This window comes from Sander lucioperca, chromosome 3, assembly GCF_008315115.2.
Source record: "Sander lucioperca isolate FBNREF2018 chromosome 3, SLUC_FBN_1.2, whole genome shotgun sequence".
NCBI lineage: Eukaryota > Metazoa > Chordata > Actinopteri > Perciformes > Percidae > Sander > Sander lucioperca.
Genome location: NC_050175.1, coordinates 35,839,248 through 35,861,923, shown reverse-complemented (window position 1 = coordinate 35,861,923; position 22,676 = coordinate 35,839,248). Strand labels below are relative to the sequence as shown.

General features: G+C 40.7%; 1 protein-coding gene across 2 annotated transcripts in view; it reads right to left on the bottom strand.

Moving 5' to 3' along the window:
* Positions 1–8,485: 8,485 nt before the first annotated feature.
* The window catches only part of LOC116045202 (proprotein convertase subtilisin/kexin type 6-like), a 35,296-nt gene continuing 21,105 nt past the window's right edge, over positions 8,486–22,676 (bottom strand). Inside the window, exons 13-21 of one of the 2 annotated variants that reach the window (XM_031292724.2) lie at positions 22,250–22,386; positions 21,984–22,139; positions 19,157–19,259; positions 16,339–16,535; positions 15,202–15,289; positions 15,016–15,119; positions 12,855–12,984; positions 10,322–10,434; positions 8,486–9,146 (exon numbers count right to left, since the gene is read on the bottom strand). In XM_031292724.2, coding sequence (XP_031148584.1) covers positions 9,049–9,146; positions 10,322–10,434; positions 12,855–12,984; positions 15,016–15,119; positions 15,202–15,289; positions 16,339–16,535; positions 19,157–19,259; positions 21,984–22,139; positions 22,250–22,386 — 1,126 coding nt within the window. In that variant the 3' untranslated portion in view covers positions 8,486–9,048. Of the gene's footprint in view, positions 9,147–10,321; positions 10,435–12,854; positions 12,985–15,015; positions 15,120–15,201; positions 15,290–16,338; positions 16,621–19,149; positions 19,260–21,983; positions 22,140–22,249; positions 22,387–22,676 lie in introns of those variants that run through there. The other variant, XM_031292725.2, reaches the window with a different exon arrangement.

Below are 22,676 nucleotides of genomic sequence, written 5' to 3'. Positions count from 1 at the left end.
TCAGTTGGGCCACATAGAGCTTGAAATATAAACTATGAACATCTATTTTACTCTAAACTGTGAGTCTTTGATTTAAAATCTTCAGACGTTTCTTCAGTCTATCCTGTGTGACTACCCTGGTGTTAACTCTGTAAACCACTGCTCTGAGCCATTCTGAGCTCTATTGAGTTATTCCCCCTCTGGTTGCTGCAGGTAGGAGTGGACTCCTCAGCATGGATACCTTCCTCTACCCACACACATACCCAGCACTGAGCTGATCCATGTGTAGCTTCACCAGCACTGATACTCTTTAGCAGTCTAACTATGTACCAGCACGCTTCCCATGCCCCATTCTCTATCTACAAAATGTGATTCTGCTTAGAGGCAGGCTTCAAGACGGCGTCGCTTCGGTGTGTTCCAAGGCACTTTTTGGACCTCGGGGAGCCGACTGATCAGTCTGACTGCCTTTTCTGTCCACAGTCAGCTGTCGGGTTGGTGTGTCAGGGGCTTTAAGGAACTCGATGAAAACGGCATTCTTCTAAAACACGTGTCAAACTCAAGGCCTGCGGGCCAAATCCAGCCCCTCGCAAATATTGATCCGGCCCGCAATTTTGGCAGATTTGCAGAGTGTTTCAGGCTGTGAAACAGGTTGCTGTGAGTTGGCTGAGTGGTAGCATACTTTTAAAAATGTAATCATTGTTTTCCTTGATTTGCTAAATTCTCTGATGGCTAAGGAACTTTTTTGCTGACATTTTTAGGGCTTCATGTTGACCAAACTGTAAGTGAGAAGACTACATTCTGATTCATGCAGGCCACCGTGCCTTTTCTTATCGAGCACCGTACCTCTGGAATAACCTTCCGTTATATGTCAGAGAAGCCAGCTCTATTACCACTTTTAAATCAAAACTCAAAACATTTCTTTTTTCCAAACATTATGGACCATCATTATGACTTCCTCTATCTTTTGTTTTTACCCTTGTACCACTTTTTATTTCACTTTTATGTACATATATACATATAGATTTTAAATGTATTTTTTTGTATTTTTAATCCTAACTTTTACTGAATTCCCTGTTGTACAGGTTTTGAGACCATGTCTTATGGTGATATTGCACTTGAAATAAAATTGAATTGAATTATACGAGACAGACAATAATACATTTAAAAAATATGTTAAGTTGACTAAATAAAAGCATGTCAGTAAGCTTAACATGTCTGGCCCTTGATGTGATTATCATTTTCCAGTGTGGCCCTTAGTGAAATTGAGTTTGACACCCCTGTCCTAAAAGATGTTCCCTGATTTAGGGTTTTCTTGATGGCGGTAGAGAGCGACACAACAACCATTCAGTGAACCCTCAAGGCCTGCATGGAAGCATCTTGGTTCATTGTGCGTCTAATTTATTCTGATTTCTCCTTTGATTTGTCACCCATCTGTATATCACCGAGAAGTCAAACCAAAATCTGGAATGGCTGAAACGTGCTGTGCATACATGTTATATACTTTTCAGGTTTGCCTGCAGAGGGCAGTGGTGATTCATGAAAGGTTTGTCCCATAGAACAGAGCTAAATGTTCTCAGCTGTGATGGAAGAAGTATTCAGATCCTTTACTTAAGTAAAAGTACTAATACCACACTGTAAAAATACTCTGTTACAAGTAAAAGTCCTGTTCCTTTCGTAAAAGTATGAAAGTATCATCAGGAAAATGTACTTAAAGTATTAAAAGTAAAAGTACTCAATGCAGAAGAATCCTCACATTTTAGAAACTGTAAAGGAGACAGTTGTGTGTCTAATGGTCTAATCATCTCAGCTGGACTTGTAGGCCATTATATTGTTGTGTAGTTTCATTTATAATAAAACATCAGATTTTATAAACTACATGTGTTTTATGTGCAACAATCTTAATGTGTAAAGTAATTAGTAACTAAAGCTGTAACAGATGAATGTAGTGAAGTAAAAAGTACAATATTTCTCTCTGAAATGTAGCGGAGTAGAAGTAGAAAGTGGCATGAAAAGAAAAGACTCAAGTAAAGTACAAGTATCTCAACATTTGTACTTAAGTACAGTACTGGAGTAGATGTAATTAGTTACATTCCATCACTGGTTCTTAGCTGTTTTTCTCACTTTCTTTTTCTCCCTCTATCTCTCTCTCACACACAAAAAAACAATCACAACTACTACAACTATTAAACAACTAAAGTACTTAAAACTATTACAAATAATCAGAAAGCCAAGTCATTTACACAAATCTTCAACATAACTTGACATCATGACCTTCTTAGCAACACCTATGGGGCACACTTTGAAAGTGATAGTCCCTTGATTAATTAAGGTTTCAGGAACATGAGGGGTGGCCCTTTTTTTTCATTGAATTTTGGGTGTTTTATTCAATTTTATAGCATTTGAAAAACAAGTTTCAATGGTTTTAAAAAAGTCTCCTGACTAAACTTTGACAGATACCAGTCTGTGATTCACTCAACATCCTCTGATCTTAACTATTATGCAAAATAATTCATAATTTCTGCTTTGTTTTACTCAGAAAATAGGTATGTCATTTGAACTAGGTAGGAACTAGGAACAACGGACCAGGTCTTTACTCTTGCAAGGATCCTGGAGGGAGCCTGGGAGTATGCCCAACCGGTCTACATGTGTTTTGTGGATCTGGAGAAGGCGTATGACCGGGTCCCCCGGGAGATACTGTGGGAGGTGCTGCGGGAGTATGGGGTGAGGGGGTCCCTTCTCAGGGCCATCCAATCTCTGTACGACCAAAGCGAGAGCTGTGTCCGGGTTCTCGGCAGTAAGTCGGACTCGTTTCAGGTGAGGGTTGGCCTCCGCCAGGGCTGCGCTTTGTCACCAATCCTGTTTGTAGTATTTATGGACAGGATATCAAGGCGTAGTCGGGGTGGAGAGGGGTTGCAGTTCGGTGAGCTGGGGATCTCATCGCTGCTTTTTGCGGATGATGTGGTCCTGATGGCATCATCGGCCTGTGACCTTCAGCACTCACTGGATCGGTTCGCAGCCGAGTGTGAAGCGGCTGGGATGAGGATCAGCACCTCTAAATCGGAGGCCATGGTTCTCAGCAGGAAACCGATGGAGTGCTTTCTCCAGGTAGGGAATGAGTCCTTACCCCAAGTGAAGGAGTTCAAGTACCTTGGGGTCTTGTTTGCGAGTGAGGGGACAATGGAGCAGGAGATTGGTCGGAGAATCGGCGCAGCGGGTGCGGTATTACATTCAATTTATCGCACCGTTGTGACGAAAAGAGAGCTGAGCCAGAAGGCAAAGCTCTCGATCTACCGGTCAGTTTTCGTTCCTACCCTCACCTATGGTCATGAAAGCTGGGTCATGACCGAAAGAACGAGATCCAGGGTACAAGCGGCCGAAATGGGTTTCCTCAGGAGGGTGGCTGGCGTCTCCCTTAGAGATAGGGTGAGAAGCTCAGTCATCCGTGAGGAGCTCGGAGTAGAGCCGCTGCTCCTTCGCGTCGAAAGGAGCCAGTTGAGGTGGTTCGGGCATCTGGTAAGGATGCCCCCTGGGCGCCTCCCTAGGGAGGTGTTCCAGGCACGTCCAGCTGGGAGGAGGCCTCGGGGAAGACCCAGGACTAGGTGGAGGGATTATATCTCCAACCTGGCCTGGGAACGCCTCGGGATCCCCCAGTCGGAGTTGGTTAATGTGGCTCGGGAAAGGGAAGTTTGGGGTCCCCTGCTGGAGCTGCTACCCCCGCGACCCGTTACCGGATAAGCGGACGAAGAAGATGGATGGATTTGAACTAGGTTTATTGTCCATGAATAAAAAAAAAGCCTTAAAAAAGTGACAAAAAACTGGGAAAAAGCGATGGATAAACACCTAACACTCTCCTCGTCATTCCCTCTCCCATTCTGCGCCGCTCCCTCCCTCTTTCTTTTTCTTCTTCCTCTTCTCCCTCCTCTCCGTGGGGTCCTAAGCGGGTCTGTCATGCCCGGGTACTATTGCAGATTCCCTGCCCAAGCTTCCCCACAACACAAACAGCCAGCAGGAGAACTACAAGCGAGTCCAAGCCTCGTACAACAATCATTGCTCATTGACACATTGTTTAAAAGGATCTTGTTGGTGGCGTGCTGGTCCTTGCTGGTGAATATAATCAGTAACAGTTCTGTCTGTATTTACTGTAGGACTTTCTCAGTTTCTTGCTAAAACTGAAAACCAGTCTATTTACAAATGTGGAGCAGATATTGTAATTGTATGTAATATTTTTTTAGAACAGCTCAGACCTAGTAAAAGTACTAGTAAAAGTACTAGTAAAAGTACTAGTAAAAGTACCATTTAATTGCGACATTCTGTCGCAATTAAATGACAGGCTTAAAGGCAAGGTGGGGAATGTTAAAAACAAACATGACTACTGTTAGCAATACAGCGACGCCATGCATTGAGCTCAGGCTCATACATGGGAGGGGTAGAATACGGACAACGGGACAAGGAGGCATTTCATTGGTTCTTTCCAAGTGGACCACAGATCTTTTTCGCTCCTCTTTCAGAGTCCAAAACTTATTTATTGCTGTCGGGATGTAGAGACCATTTCAAACACCATATAAAAAAGTGCATATTGGAAATAGTTACCAACCCTGCTTGTCTGTAAGGCAAGGTTGTTAACTATTTCCAATATGCACTTATAACATACTTTCACTTAAGTAACATTTTCAATGCAGGACTTTTACTTGTAACAGAGTATTTTTACAGTGTGGTATTAGTATTTTTACTTAAGTAAAGGATCTGAATACTTCTTCCACCACAGCTGAGAACATTTAGATCTGTTCTATGGGACAAACCTTTCATAAAACATCACTGCCCTCTGCAAGTAGCCTGGATGCCGATGTTGAGATACTTGTACTTTACTTGAGTCTTTTCTTTTCATGCCACTTTCTACTTCTACTCCGCTACATTTCAGAGAGAAATATTGTACTTTTTACTTCACTACATTCATCTGTTACAGCTTTAGTTACTAATTACTTTACACATTAAGATTGTTGCACATAAAACACATGTAGTTTATAAAATCTGATGTTTTATTATAAATGAAACTACCCAACAATATAATGGCCTACAAGTCCAGCTGAAATGATTAGACCATTAGACACACAACTGTCTGGATCCTTTACAGTTTCTAAAATGTGAGGATTTACATACTTTTACTTGTAACAGAACATTTTTACAGTGTGGTATTAGTACTTTTACTTAAGTAAAGGATCTGAATACTTCTTCCATCACAGCTGAGAACATTTAGATCTGTTCTATGGGACAAACCTTTCATAAAACATCACTGCCCTCTGCAAGTAGCCTGGATGCCAGCCGAACTTAGCCCCACCCACAACATTTGAGGTCGGGAAGTTCGGTCTTGACTTGATCCGTTGTGGAGCAACTATGCTCGAACCAGAGCTGTTTGGACCAATCAAATTGTCAGGGCGGGCTTTATACGAAGGTGGACAGATGATCAGCAGTAACATAATCAACCACATCACCAAAGAGCGCTTGGGTTGAATTTGTTTACAGCAAAGATGGAAAGATGTTCTTCCTACGGGATTCGGAAAGTTTACACGTCACATACTCTGTTTCTTTCCTGTTTCGGTTGAAACACGCTCCATAATCACTATCACGGTACAATGGCGGACTCAAATGCACGACTCAGACAGGGAATCACAGGTAAGTATTTTAGAGAGAGTGACTTACGTACAACTACAATCTGGCACAGGTAAGTGGGAATGGTGAGTATTTAAGCATGGGACTAGGGGAAGCTGAAAACAAACAGGTGAAACACATTAGGGGCGGGGACGGTAATCATACAGGTGGGAAAACAAGAAGGAAGGCAAGAGACCTGAAATTAGAGTAGATAATTATTTCAAAATAAAACAGGAAGTGCAAATAAACAAACAAAACACAAAATAAAAGCAGGAGCTGTGCTGAACCTGACAATCACAGCCCAATGGAGCAGTATCAGACTCATATTCTGACTAGAATCTGAGTATGACGACATCAGGCTATTCTGCAGGCAAACTTGAAAAGTCTATAACATGTCTGCACAGCACATTTTAGCCATTCCAGATTCTGGTTTGACTTCTCAGTGATATACAGACGAGTGACAACTTAAAGGAGAAAGCAGAATAAATTGGACGCACAATGATACTTTTAAGTTAAAGTACACCTTTTATATAACGTTAATGGAATCAGTTGTCATGTTTACGTATATAATGGACTTTTTCAGACCAATGTGTTTATTATGAAATGAACTGGTGTCCTCACTTGCCTACCTTCAGCTGAGCAATAGACTCTAACCCGACAGGATGGTCTGATATAAGACAGAACAACCCAGGTTCATAAGGCGAGTATGCCTATCTTCATCATTACCAGGAACAACACAACCTGATCTCACAGGATTACACTTCTGGGTCTTAGATGAGCCAAGAGGATGTAAAAAAGAACACATTCTGCTTCATCTCAAGAATGTAAACCCCAGGTCACTCACCAGCTACAGCTGTTGTGTGTTTATCCTCAAACATTTCTGACCATATATGGGATTTTGAAGGCTGGAATATGTGCTTTCACTCTCCATCCTCATCCTCAAGAATTGATACATTTTTGTATTTGATTCATTGCACTACTAATATTGATAATTTTAATGTTGTTAACATGAGGCCAGTGGTGTTTCAGCCGCTTTTCATCCTGACACTTTTTCTGTCGTTTTCAATAATGACAAAATTTGGGCTCTCAGGCATTTCAGTCCAAATAGCTGGATTTAACATACGTACTTGTGTTACTGTTCTATGAAATGTTTTGTCAGATGCATAAAGGCACTAATTGATCCCCAGTGTCCCTCAGGGTGATCAGATGGCTGGAAAACAGAAATGTGCAAAGTCTGCATATCTAAACAACAAAAAAGATTATTTAAAAATCAACTTTTCGCATTGGTAGGATGAAGACACAGTATCAATAGCTTTTGTAAGGAATTTTATTGTGTTACCTCTCAGTTAAATGTTAAGAGGAAGTTACAGTAAACCACAGACTTTGTGACGGGAAAGGAAGTGGAAAAAGGCAGTAATGTGTGGCTGTGGACTAGCCTGGAAATCCAGACCCAAATCTGAAAGATTAAGGGTCTGGCAATGAGTAATGAAAATGGCCAAACTCGAAGGGCGGCACCAAGCATGCATTTGAAAATCTCACTGCATGCAATTGGATAACACTATGACCAATCACAACAATCCAAGGGGTGACGTAACCAGAGCATACCCATACGCTTAGCTACCAGCAGAGCTAACTGGTAGATTAAACTCTTAGCTACCAGCGGAGCTAACTGGTAGATTAAACTCTTGCCGTATCCAGTCAGCAAAACAGCAAAAATGTCCTTCTTGCAAAGGAATGATTCAACGCTGTCTTCTGTTCCTCTTTTAGATAAAAAGCCAAGTCTAACTCGTTCATTGTAGCAGCCAAAGCCGTTTCAAACAACTGGTGTTCATCTGTAGCCATCTTGCAATGTTTACTAATGACTTTGATGTCACAGCGCTGTCGTCATCTGTTTCGCTCGCCTCTGGCCCGCCTATATCAGATACACCGATGTGATTGGTGCAGCTCGGCTAGCAGGGCATAGTTAATGAACATTGTTACTGAATGCCCGAGTGACTCAATTGCGTGCAGTGAGATTTTCAAATACATGCTTGGTGCTGCCTCTCGAGTTGGGCCATTTTCATAACTCATTGCCAGACCCTTAATCTCTCGGATTTGGGTCTGGATTTCCAGGCTAAAGACTTGGGGGAACAATGTATAAAAGCCCAGTCTTACACATTATTGCTCTCTGTGTGATTTCAATACATTTCTGTGAGATTCAATTTATGCTTAGTTTTTTTTCTTTCGTAGTTAATAGTCATATAACAATATATACAGTCAGGTGACATCCCTGCAGCATACATCATAGCGTTGGCAGCACCAGGGCTGGGTTTCCCACACTTAAGCTCTGAATGTTTTCAGCAAAGCCCTGAATCTTTATCACCTGTGGCGTGTTTCGCACTAAACCCAAAAGCTGCATAGGAACCAACGTGTTTTGAATGGTCGGAGTGAGGCACAGACGGAATAAAAAAAAACACCCTCTTTTTTTAGCCTTACAGCATTTGCATACAATTAAACCCGTTATCTTAATAGGGTTATTTTTTATTTATCATTTAATAAGACAGGGGGTTCGTTGTCTCTTCCAGGCCCGGCCGTGCCACCCAGTGTGTGTGCATGGCCCACACATCACAACATTTCTGGTTACATTGGGAGTTTATCAGAGCTTTTCTTCAGTGAAAACAGCTGTCTGCTGCTGCTGAAAATGTAAATGACGCTGATGAGAGCAGCTCTGAAAAAAATGAGCTCAGAGATGTTTAAACGCTCTGTAGTGCTAAAAATATCCAAGCTAGCATGGGGAGAAGTGATAATAAACTGTAGCATCATGTTTTAATAAAGCTGTGGTCATAGCAGTCACTGTAAGAGAAGACAGAGGCAGCACTTCTGGATTTTAAAAGCTAAGTGTGCTTTATTATTTACATTTTAACTGAGCTGAAAATGTTCAGCTTAAAATAAAAACTCATTGAAACAGAATGGAAATAGACAATAGCTCAGAACTTTAAACTGAGATCATGAAATGGCATAGAAAGTCAAACTAATTTGATAAACCAGAACTAAAACAAGTGCTCCATACTTTACTATCTTTGATTAAAAACAGTTAAACTTCATATTGTAAAACGCATATGCATTATAATGCAGTTTTGTACATGTTTAATACCATTCATGTTCAGTACAGAATATTTATACACATTCCACATACTGCCGTTTACAAAATGTTTTATGGAAATCACACCTGCCTTCAGGAACCTGCAAAAATACAACAGAAGATCATTCCAAAGTGAGACATCCACCATTTGAAAAAAAAGTTACAAATGAAGAGTAACTTTAGTTCTTTATGGATGTTTCTAACAGACGTACAGTAGGTTTGACAAAAACACTCCACTTGTTGTGTCTTCTTCAGACAGATTGAGAGTGAGAGAGAAGGAGGTGTGGGTGGTGTTTGGCTCCTCATCCGTTCATCAGACAGGTCCGGCAGCAGAACTGACGGTAAAGCTTCTTCTCACAGAGACGGTTGGACTTGACCATCTCACAGAACACCTCGTCAGCTGGCAGACAGATATCGGAGCACAAGCACAGAATCAGCTTCAAGAAATAAAAACCTCACTGTCTGCTGCCTGTTCCAAGAGCCGAGTCAAATCAATAATTTGCTTATATATATTAAGAGATGTTCCGATTACAATTATTTCCTTCACGATACTGATTCCAATAGCTTGCACATTGGCTGATACAGAGTACCGATCCGATACCAGTGCGAAAGAAAAATAAATAAATATACAGTATACGGTGTTTGCAATATCATTGTTGTATGGCCTAGCTCAGGTTAAACTCTTTGTGAAACATGAATAAATACAGACAGAGAAGGAATGCAATAAAACTTTCTTTGATTATCTAGTTTGACAGTCAGTCATAACGAAAAACGAATAGGAATGAACTACTTTGAGGTAGATTTTTTTTCAGGGCTTCAAATGACTTGGTATCGGATCGTTGCATAGTTTCGTATACAACATTATGGAAATGATGCCTACAGAGGTCGACCTTTCTGTTAAAGAGTTATGTTCTTTTTATTTTACCAGAAACAGCTCCGAAATCGTCAACACCAAACTCACCAGACTCCATGTAAATAAACAGTACTTTTAGCGTGTATAGAGCCAGCATATTTTCAATAATAATGTAAATGGGTGAAATAGGGGTTTATTTCAACAAATCCAGAGTGGTGATTGTTGAAACAGGGGATATACAAACCAAGACAGCTTTTATTAGTTTTATTCTGTTTCTGTTGACTTTGAATAAAGCGTGTTTTATGATGTAAAATGACGGGGTCTGTTGAGTTTGGCGATAGCGATTCCAGGGATGTTCATGTTAAACAAAAAGGATCTTAATCTGAGGTCTATCTCTGTAGGGATCCTTTCCATAATGCGTTCAGACACTTAGAATAATAATCTGAGCCTGTCAGTGGCAAAAACAGCACTTTTAGTGGATGGAAATTGAAGGTGCGCAATTGCCCATGACCGTTACATGGTAGCTTGTTTTGTCTTGCTTAATACTGGACCAATTTCAAAAATTGTTGTTACCATTAGTCACTTAGACACAAAAACATGGGGAAATATTGTGTGTGTATATATATATATATATATATATATATATATATATATATAGGTATTGCCAGTAGAACATCACCCTAGGGGAACGAAGCTGATGTGGGTTATAATTTCAAACTCACCATTATTACAGGATGCATTCATAATACAAGTCCTGCTGACCAGACTAAAACCCTCTTTGCATTTGGTGCAAGTTGTTCCGGCTCCACTGCAGCTCAGGCAGTTTTTCTCACACCTTGAGAGACAAAGCCAGATATAAAAAAACAGTAGAACAGAGCTGAAATCATCCTATCCTAAACAAACACCTGTTTAGTTAATTTCATTCCTTCCTTTATATAAAGAGAGTTGCTTGGGGGTAAAGCAGTAAAGTTATCATTATTTTGAAATAAAAAATGCGACTGAAGCTGAAACTATACCTCTTCCTTTGCATCAGAACATGCCAGGTGTATAATTCTAATTTAACTGCAATAGAAGAACAATCCAAGGTTTCGATTTTACAGGCTTTTTTCAGTTAAACAGATGAGAAGCATCACACCCTGACTGTACTTCGCTGGGTACACTGTAAGACTAGTGCAACAAGGCAGGCCTGCTTGGTTCTTGCAGGGAATGATTGTAAAGATTTACAAAGTATATACAATGGCACTCATAAGTTTATGAACACATGTTAAAGTTGACTAAAAAGAGGAATAAAAAAAACATCTTTTGGAAATTGATCTTAATGCCTTAATTAAAAAAATGAGGAGAACTCCAACCTTTAAGGACACCAATTTTCTTTGTGAATGAATAATGTAAAATACAGGGGGCATAAGTAAGTACACCCATATGTTAAATTCCCATAGAGGCAGGCAGATTTTTATTTTTAAAGGCCAGTTATTCATGGATGCAGGATACTATGCATCTTGGCCTTTGGAATTAAAATAGCCCCACATCATCACATACCCTTCACCATACCTAGATATTGGCATGGTTTTATTTCAGTTAACCTAATAGATGGTTTGATTTGCATTGAGAGATGATTTTATGGAAAGTACCCCATGCCAATCTCTAGGTATGGTGAAGGGTATGTGATGATGTGGGGCTATTTTAATTCCAAAGGCCAAGAGAACTTTATCAGGATGCATAGTATCCTGGATCCATTAAATAAATGGCCTTTAAAAATAAAAATCTGCCTGCCTCTATGGGAATTTAACATAGGGGTGTACTTACTTATGCCCCCTGTATTTTAAGGAAGAACATTTATTTACTTACAATACATTATTCATTCACAAAGAAAATTGGTGTCCTTAAAGGTTAGATTTCTCCTCATTTTTTAATTAAGGCATTAAGAACAATTTCCAAAAGATGATTTTTTTATTCTTCTTTTTAGTCAACTTTAGCATGGGTTCATAAACTTATGAGTGCCACTGTATTGTAACGTCCGGCAGGATGCCGTTGTGTTGACTGTTCTCTGTTCTGCACTGCAGTGGAAAGGATCATGGGACTGTTATTAAAGTTTCCTGTCCTAGTTTAAGTGTGTACATGATGTTCTGTTAGTATTTTCATTATGCATTTATGTTACCTGGATTTTAGTCTTGATTTAGTGTCAAATTTTATTTGCATTTGTTGAGTCACCATGACTGAGACACTGGGTTAGGTTGATGACCTCTGTGTATCGAGTGTATGTACAATGTGAATAAACTACCTTAGATTCCTCTCCTAGAAACCTACATGTACCCTAGTGGCAGCAAATGTAATTTGCAGCCAGGGTCAGTCTAGCAACTCTTCTTTGGCTTGCAAGCTGGTAAAAACAAATTCTGGTCAGGCCAATCACATCGTGTATAGAGTGGGTGGCCGGGCTTAACATAAGGATGGCAAAGTTGCAACGGTTCCCTGCTACTTGAAAACAAAGAAGATGGCTGCTGGCGAACAGCGGTCTTTCGAATTGGCTTTGGCCGCGCCTCTGGAAGACTTGGAGTTAAGCACTGAAGTCATTCTTAAAAAAGGAAGATGTGTTCGGAGTTTTGCCGACCAGATACGGCAAAAGTTTAATCTATCAACTAGCGTTGCTCTGGTTGGTTGTAGCGCTATCCTATTGCGTGCAGAGGGAATTTGAAAGACAACCGTTTATCCCGCCCCTCGGATTGAACCCTGCCAATGGTGAGTTCCCAGACCCAACATCTTGATGTGGGTCTGGCTTGTCAGGCTATTAGATTCCAGTAGCTCTGGCTCTCTGACTTCTTCCAGCTCACTACAATATTAACTGCATCTCCTCTCTAACTGTAATGTTTTGGGACTCACAGCGATACACTGGAAAGAGCAAATGAGGTTTAACCATGTATCCAGTTAATTTAAATAGCTCACGTTACTGTATTGTGTGAACAGTTAACTTGATTTAATATGTTATGTGAAGTTTTCTTTTGCAGGGTGCAAATGTTCCACCAAAACAAGTTCCTTCCTGAGACTATTTTGCAAAGCCCCCATCACTACGTCCGGAGCATAGTGCCGCCCAAGACAATTGTGATTGGTTTAAAGAAATGCAAACAACCCAGAATGTTTTTTTAGTGTTGTAGCCATACTTTACTCCACAGGGCTGTGGCGGTAGAGCTGGCAATGTGAGACTATTGTAAGACAAACATGTTAAAATGATCCAGGATGAACCAGTGATGAATCACCCACCTGTGACACATCTGATGAGGGACTCCTGCTGCCTCTCCAGAGTAGTAGCCAGGAGTACAGTCTTCTACACACCTCCACTCCTGCTGCAGGTAGCCCTCAGCACACTGGATACACTCCTCCTTACCTGGTCCTGGGAAATACACACATATTAAACATTGTTTTTTTGCTTATTCCTGTTGCTAACCATAACAAATGATCAAGTCACTATGACTTTATGTGATTAATTCACACTTAAGGAGTGTTAATTCACATGCTTTGTACTTTATGCAGCCACATTTTTGCCAAAAAGTTAATTTCAGACCGATGCATTTGGTCAGCCTCTCTGAAAGCAGAGCAGTACCCGTTCCCATAGAAATATTAAGCTATTTTTTCTCAATTTCTTTCTATTCTCCTCCATTTTGTCAATTGGAACCTGCTAGATGATTTTGGTTTGGTGCAGCAACATGTACATGTTTGCTTCTGTCGACCAGTTAGATAAAACAAAAAAATAGCTTCATAGCTCTGTGAGAATAGGTAGGCTACTGTTAATTTGGCTGCATATCAATTAATGTATGAAGAAACTGTGAACTAACATTCCTTAATTGATTATCTTAAGTGTGTACTAATCACATGAAGTCATAGTGACTGGATCATTTGTTAATGGCAGGGGTGGAAGTAACCAATTTAATTTACTCTCGTTAATGTAACTCCGTTGTTTTTTGTGTACTAGTACTTTTTTTTGAGTGGTTTTAAAAATCTGTATTTTACTTTTACTTAAATACTTAAACAATAAATGCAACACAGTAATGTGTACTCAGAGAACATTTTGACTGACCTACTTTTTTCTTAGGTAAATTTGTACTTAAGTACTTTTAATTTTACTTGAGTTAAATGTCTTTAAAGTAACACTACTTTGACTTGAGAACAATAATCTAGTAATTTCTTCCTCCTTTGGTTGTGGGTATGGCGAGCAACAGGAATTAATGATGCATCGTGCAATAATTCATGCATTAAATCATTATGAATCATGCATTAGTGAAACATTACTTAAAGGTCCAATATGTAATATATTTACTGTAATAAATCCAAAAATGACCCCAATGCGTCATCAGATATTAAGGAAACAGTATTTTCTCCTTTTGAAATTTCCGTTCCGTGACAGAATTTCTGTTTGTGTTTTGGCCTGTTTGTTGTTATCAACTGCCCAGTTTGTCAGCCATGGGCATTTTATGTAATTTCAACATTTGTGTAGCTACTCACATTGAATTATATAGCTAGAGTACCCAAGTTGGTTACTCGCAAAAACAATTGAGACACAGCCAGTGAAGTGATCCCAACTGGTCCTGGCTAACGCCGCCATGTTAACCCTGCTAACTGCTAACGTTACCGGAGGACCAGGCAAGCAGCCGCGGCTGTTTACAACGTGTAGCCTGTTCAGCGGCTGTAGCCGACAACAGTGAGTTATTTGAAGCCAAGAAAGGGGGGCTGTAAATCAGAAAGAGAGGACCTTGAGTTTGCAGTGTGTTTAGCGATTGTTGCCGTAATTCTAAGCCAATAAAGTGTGTTCAGTCGGGTAGAATAGGACGGCAAGGTAGTGGTATTTTTAGCGGTTCCTATCGTAATTCTAAGCCGAGGAAGTGTGTCTGTCTGGCGTGTGGAGAGGATGGCGAGGTTGTGGGATTTTTAGCAGTTCCTACGGTAATTCTAAGCCGAAAAAGTGTGTCTGTCAGTTGGGTACAGAGCTCCACGTGAGCACAAGCTTTTATGACTGTCAATATAGCCAGCATCTAACGTTAGCTACTCCGCTGTGCTGTGGAGTAATGTCTGGCTATGTGAGACAAGCGTCTAGCAACATTGTTATGGATGCTCCGGTATCAGCCTGGCAACCAACGTGAACTTCGAGTCTGGGGATGAGGGGGCGGGGGAGACGACTCACCAGTATTTTGAATTTGTACTGCAATAACTATTTTAAACACTAGCTGTCAGTATTACATATTTAACCTCTAACTCTAGGATTTGTGTGCATGTTATAAAGTGTTACCAAAATGTATTCACACCTGTACCTACATCTCTTAAACCTTGTCTGCTAGGCAACATGTCTTGTTTACATCAGGTTTTTAAATTATCATTTGCCTGTATTAGTTCTGTGAGGAAACTGCCCACACGTAGCAAATACACTGACCTGTACACGTCCTACAAGAGGATTGGCATGGGCTGCAGGTCATCTCTTCCAAATGGAAAAAGGTCCCATTGGTGCATTCAGGAACACAAGTCATCCCTGCCAGACTATAAACAAAAACCAACTACATTACAACATTTTGTTTTGAACCAAAGTGTAAATATGCAATGTAAGAGTGTGTTTCCATACCTGTAGCCTTCGCTGCAGGCAGTGCATCTGTCTGCATACCTCAGGCATCTCATACACGTGTTATGGCACTTCAGACACTGTCTCTGATCTGCCATAGACAGCATGCACAACCATCAGTATAGTGGTAAAAATTAACTACATCATGTCCAACCTCTGAATCAGCGAACCAGCAGCGGGCATCAGACCCTTTACTACCAGGCCACCAGGAAACGGAATAATATTCCTGACAGACCGTTTTAGGTCATTTGTGCTGGAATTACCTTGGACTTGGTGGGGTTTGTCTGTGTTGCATCTTCTCTTATTACTTTCCATCATATTTTAAATAAAAGTAAGTCATTTGACTTGTGCTTTCTTGCTTGCAGATTTCCTTTGGATTGTGGTGGCACCTGGATCGTGGTTGCAGCTGCTGCCGTGGTCCTGCTACGCCCTGCATTGATGCTACTATCATTATTAAGTTATAGTTATATTATTTTTATCTGTACTATAACTGCCACTGTCCATCATGTCATTCCATTATACCCACTGCTATAATTATTATCATAAAATGTTAAATGTCATATTTCTGTATGGCCCCCCACTAAGAGTCAGGTTCCGTGTGAGGTTTCTGCCTGTTAAAAAAGGTTTTCCTCGCCGCTGTCGCACCAAATGTGTGCTCTTGGGGGTAATTGTTGGGTCTCTGTAAATTATAGTGTGGTCTAGACCTACTCTATCTGTAAAGTGTTCTGAGATAACTTCTGTTATGATTTGATATATAAATAATAATAATAATAATAAAATAAAATTGCATTGAATGTAAGTCATCAGTCCGTCCTCACCAATTTATTACTGTTGCTAACTAGCTTGCTAATATGGATAAGGAAAAAAAACATGAGTTTAAGGTACAGTTGTAGTTAGGGGAGATAAAAAGTCCTAGTGTGTGTGTTACAAACATTTAAACTACATAAAGCCTAATTTTATAACTCAATAACCACACACACCCCCAACACATCCATTTGATTCTTAACAACACTGACAATATATAAGAACGACCCATGGATCAAAAATGTTGCAAACCCCTGATCTACATGCCTGGTACATATCAGATATTTAATAAAAGGCCAACTGAGTTCAGATTCCACTGTGGATGTGTTGACTTACTTTCATCAGCAAAGTAACCTGGGGGACAGGTATCAATGCAGCTGGAGTTGAGTGTGTTGAGAAACAGGCCTCTTCGACAGGAGAGACAATCACCGGCTGACCGGGCTACACATCTCTCACAGCCTTTGTAGCAGCGTCTACAGCGACGGGACGCTGTGTCCTCGTAGTGTCCCAGTGGACAGTGGCTCACACAGGTTCTATACACAGAGGTGGGACGGTGCAAAGACAGTTAACAGCACAATATGGACTTTCCACTTGTCTGGTTTTACTTCTTTCTATCAACTAGTAAGGGGGCCTATGTGGTTTTTGTGGGTTTAAAATGTTAATTTTTGGAGAGTGGTTGGACTGTCTTCAGGGGTCATTGAACATGGAGAAAAATGATGTCTCCATTTTTTTTACCTGTTACAACCCTATTTTTCTGAAATGTATATTTCACTGTAATTAACACCATAAATGTTGCCTCAATCACTGGCTATGTTGAATAAAAACAGTTATTTTCAACAGTATGATTGTATTTATTATTATTATACAGAATTTTCAGAATACAGAATATCCTTTTTTAAATGTATGTTGTCACACAAGGCTTAAAATGGAACATTACATTGAATTACTATTATTTGCACAAAAGTACAAAACTACAAATAATAATAATAATACATTTCAAGTGATTTAATTTCTGGCCTTGAATCTTCCAGTTTTTTTTACATGTAGCTTAATCTTTGCATCAACAATAAAAAAAGTATTAATTTACAAACAGCAACAATAACAAAAACCACAATTATCAGAAAAACGCTAGTGTTGATGCCTATGAAACAGTTCTGTTATCCACGACTACTTTAAAGCAAATCATCTCCATCTTCTTCATCATCAATCCTCTCCAGATTTCCCTGGCTGACTTTTCCACAAACTTCTTAATCTGCTCCATACGGGCACATCTCAGAACAGTTCATATTCTGAGACCTGCAAGAACAGTGTGACGTGCAGTTTGTCTTCTTGTAGCAACATTTGATTGAATTTGTTATGGCGGCTGGAGCAGGGAGATCTCGTGTTTTTACTGGCACCAGTTGATCTCCCTCGGCCTCCCATCCATGCTCTGTTGGTGGTGGCAACTGTGGGTGAGGTACATCATCTTGATTCCATACTATTGCCTGGAAATTTGCACGAGCTATGGCTTCATATAAGGCTCCTCGTGAGCTTCTAGCTGTTTTTTTGTGAATAGCCTCCACCTGACCTCACTGAGGTCTGTCAGAGTAGTACCAGGCTCATACAGCTGGCAAACAAATGCTTCAATGTTTCTCTCAGTGTCAGGACTCAGCTTTTCTGTAGTTCCTAGAACAGCAAATGCAGACCAGACCTCTGAAGGGCACCTATTTAGTGCTTGCCAACAGGTCAGCTTTCCCTTGCCAGCAAATTGGCCTGTTTGATCACATCCAGAGAAAGCATGGAACCCTGGTAACGCTGCAGCTCTTTGCTTACCAAGAGCATTAACTACTGGTTCCAGCAAGATCATCCGTTTCTTGTTAACAACACCAGTAATGAAGTAGGTGTCTTTGCATAGCTGATTGTACCGTTGAATTACAAGAATAAACACATCAGTATCAGGGGACTCTATCTAGAGTTTTGTTGTCCCTCTTCGTACAGCATCCAGGCTGTGCAGAATTATCCTTGTATCAGCCTCTTCTTGTGAGCTGTGGAGATGGCGCACATCCATACCGTTTGAGAGGATATCTTGCCTTGAAGTGACAATGAAACCCTTTGGTTTTCCCTCAAAGTGTTGAAGAGCTTTCCTGGCAAAGTAGACAGTCAGCTCATCTTTGGTGCTGGTACTTAATAAGAACTGCTTTGCAGACACTTTCCCCACTGGTGTGCTGTCTGCCACATGGTAAGCAGTTGGTTGCTTGCCACCTTGCCGTCTCTCCCGTGTGGCCATCTTCAGTGAAGATGGGAGATCATAGCGATCAAACACTACATGGATCTCACTATGCTCTTTGGTTTTTCTGTCCAGTATGGCTATGAAGTGTTCAGTCCATTGAGCACACATTGTGATCCATGGTGGTTTTCCCATTTCCTGTACTACTGCCATTCCATCTATAACACTTACCTTCTTGGTTTGGTTAAATGAAAACGGTAATTGTTATCTTCAACATTTTTACCGTGGTTTACCGTTACACCGGTAATCATTACATCCCTACTATGAAAGTGTGCTTGCTCAAATGTAGAAGGCTAGAAGGTCACTATTATCACCAACCATGAAGAGCAGAGCACTATGTCTAAGAAAGCAAAACTGAAAACAGCTATCATCAATGTCTATTAAACTTGATTTAACAGAGATCTCCGCACTTTGTGCTCTGAATGGGTGTAGACAAGAACTGGCAGAGCAGGCTAGGCCTACACTCAAGCACACTAATAGGCATGAATTGATAGTATTGATATTGAAGTATTTAGCGGATAATTTTGAGCATTTTAGGCACAATTTCTTGCTAAAGATATCAATCATCAGCCTAAAAATGTTTTATAATGTTGTATTGCTTATGTGGTCCACTTTTGCACACTACCTTGGAGAATATCTTTGCTTTTTGGCACCAAACCCTATGCTATAATACCAGAAATGTGAGGTTTATGGACAAAACACAGAATTTGACCTTTTCGGAATTTGACCCTTGATTAGGTTCACTAAAACCTTCAAGAAAAAATGGAGACATGTTTTTTTTTACTCTTAAGAACCCCTGGAACCAAGATATAATACTCTCCAAAAATTAACATGCGAAACCCACAAGTCCCCAAATTAGACACATAGGCCCCCCTACTAAACTCTTACCTGCCACTTTTCAAGCTGCCTGAGCTGAAGTGGACACAGTTGAGGCAGTGGTCACTATCTGGTCCGTCACAGCCCTGGTCTCCACACTCACTGTGGCATGGCCCTAATGAACACAACATTGAATATGATCAACATTCTATCACTAGTTTTAGACATCTTAAGAAAATATGTTTGGTAATTTTTTTAAAGCTATAGTACGTAGTTTCTGTCTCCTCCATGAGGAATTCTAAGTAATGACAACCACCCCCACCCCATCCTCCACACAGTTGCTAGTAATGTTTATCCCATCAAATCAACGAGGACACGGAGGATTAAAAAAACATGTCTCTTCAGAAGAGGTAATTATCTTGTAATTCTTATGTCCCCTTCTTCTCCAAAGCAGAACGCTGCTGTTTTCTTTTCTCAGCAATGACATAAATGCAGTGACTCAAGCTTCTGTGTGCGAATGTCACTGGACTACACCATTTTGTAAACATAGCCATACTGAGAAATACAGATACATTACAATACGATTTTGGCTGGCTTTACTGCTGAAACGTGTCTGGTTGGGTAGTGTTTGGTTCAGAAGCTTTTATCTGCGATTTTTGACGGTAGAAAGTGCTGCTTTGTTCCATTACAATCTAATGTTAGCATATTGCTATTAGCTGTTAGCATAAATATTAGGTAGCTGCATGCTAACGCCAGATAGCTGTAATCCTGGTGGCCAATGCTGGTAATTTCTCCCCAATTTCGGGTCACGTTACTGCTGGGACATGTCCGGTTGTGTAGTACTTTGCTTAGAAGCCTTTATTAGTGATTTGTAACAGTACAAAGGCCCGCTGTATACTCCGCTGCAGTCAGTTTCCAGCTGCAACAAGTGCAATAGTGTTGACGAACTGACCAAAGAGCCGGTTAATTAACCCAAGTCGTGTCACTGAACCGGGAGAATCGAGTGCCATACGTCAATAAACCCACTCACTCCTGTTTTTTTTACCTCATTAGCGCCTCCACTGGAGTGGTGGTAGAATCAATCAGGAAATGGGCTACCTCGAGCAGCACGATTGGACCGAAAGAGTTGTTGAAGAGTTGTAGATTGGAGACCGCGCACCAGGCTACTGAACGAGACCGAATGTAACCGTGCAACTGCTCAGACTGAGCCTAATGTAATCAAGCGGAGTCTTAGTTCTCGGCAAGTTTGAGTTCTTAACCAAACCTTGTTTCTAGTGCTTCTTAGAAGATTGTGTTCATGGCAATTCACACATTATCGATGGATTACACAAGTACATTACATACAAATACATGTCATGTTATCTTGGTAGTTATGTTAAGTTAAATGTTAGAGAAGTGAATGTTGCAGGCTGCATGGTAGGTAGGCTGTCACGAGGAGACCGCACACCAGGCTACTGAACGAGACCGAATGTAACCGTGCAACCACTCGAGTCTATGTAATCAAATGGGTATCTAGGTTCTCTGCAATTTTGAGTTATCAACCGATCCCAGAAGCCTTTATTTCTCCTGCATCTTAGATGATTGTGTACATAGAAATTCATAGGCTACATTACCGATGGATATCGCATACAAATACACGTCATGTTATCTTGGTAGTTATGTTAAGTTAAATGTTTGTTACATGGTAGGTAGGCTGTCATGAGGAGACCGCGCACCAGGCTACTGAACGAGACCGTAACCGTGCCTAATGCATGAGTCTATGTAATCAAATGGGTGATAGGTTCTCGGCAAGTTTGAGTTATCAACCGATCCCAGAAGCCTTTATGTCTCGTGCATCTTGCATTCATAGGCTACATTACCCCCCCCTCCGCTGCGGGCACGCAAACCGGTGACCGGATCTATTAACTCGGTAGGCCAACCAACGACCGTCCGGTCGAACCGACTTGCATAAAAGAGGCGGTTGTCCCATTACTAAAGTGCAGCAACAGCGGAGATTCCAGGAGACCCGGAGATGTGGAAACGGGTTGACCAATCAGAGCAGACTGGGCTTTTTCGGGAGGGGGGCTTAAAGAGACAGGCGCTCCAACAGAGCGTCTCAGACAGAGGGTGAATACAGGAGCAGCAGCCATGGGCAGTATGAGAAATATAAAGTGTTTTTGAACATTAAAGCATGTAAACATGTTCTAGTACAAACACATAACACAAGTATGAACCTAAAAATGCTATATAATAGGTCACCTTTAAAGCGTAACTCTCGCCAAAATTCAACCTAGGGTCTTTTTGTGAATGTACCCGAGTCAAACTTTCGTTTAAAAGCATATTTAGGACGGAATCGCCACTTTTAAGATTTACCATATTTTCGTTTTTTGGTCAAATTGCCTTTTGAATGGGAGTGCTAGGGGCACTTTTATGCTAGCCTCAAAATAGCTATTTTTAAAACACTAAGAAGGCTCGACACAACATGAAACTTTGCTTGAAGTATCACCAGGGGCTCTACACCTTAACGAAAGCATTGATAACATTGTTTGTGTACCCAGAGTTTACTAAAAAGAAAGGTTTTGAACAACTCACGTTAGCAGTTGTTGTTTACGCCCTAGGACTCCCATTCAAAAGGCCATTTGACCGAAAAACGAAAATATGGTAAATCTTAAAAGTGGCGATTCCGTCCTAAATATGCTTTTAAACGAAAGTTTAAGGTTGCATTTTGGCGAGAGTTAAATAGTTGCACACTAGCTTTAATAGATTTGATCTTTTTTTTTATTAACACCACAACTGCAATATTATATCTTGTTATTTCAGTTTAGATGTAAAGTTAGGAACAATTCAATTTAATATTATTGTCATTGACACAATGTGTAGGCACATATGTAACGAAATGTGACTTCTTTAAATCTCTCACCATCGTACTCGTCTTCCTCCTCCAGCTCGGGCTCCTCCAGGATCTCCTCCAAGGCTGGGATCTCCACCATCCTTGAACCAGAGTGCTGAGCACTGCTGGGCTGGTAAGGGTTCTGAGATGTGCCATGAAGGACCAGTGTCCATTCTTTCAGATTTCCTGTGCCAAGTAACAATAATAATATTAGGTTGCTCTGGATAAGGACACCAACATTAACTGTAATGGGACATCTAATGCCTGAGTGTGCTGATTGTGCTGTTGGACCTCACCCAGCACCTCAGGGTTGCGAAGCTTTGATAGTGAGTCAACAATCTCCAGAGTCCATGTGCCCTCTGCCCTCTCGCCCCAGAAATGAACTGTCATGAACTCCCAGTTCCTGAAGCCCTCATTGGAACTGTCAAACAACCTGTGAGCATAACAGTGAGGGGAAATGAAACGCGAGCAAGGTGAAGTTAAGAAGAAGTTTTGACAGAAAAATTCGCACATCCAACAATTCTATTGTGCATGTGTGTTGGAAATATATCACAAACTTCGAAAAAAGGAAAATCCCACACACTGGTCTTGCCGCAGCATCACCATTTATAAAAAGAAAAACTACTGTTCCGGTCCCTCTGGACCTTCCTCAAGAGTGCCCAGTTTTTCCTAAATGGTGATGCTGCAGCAAGAGCAGTGTGCGGGATTTTCCTTTTTTCAAAG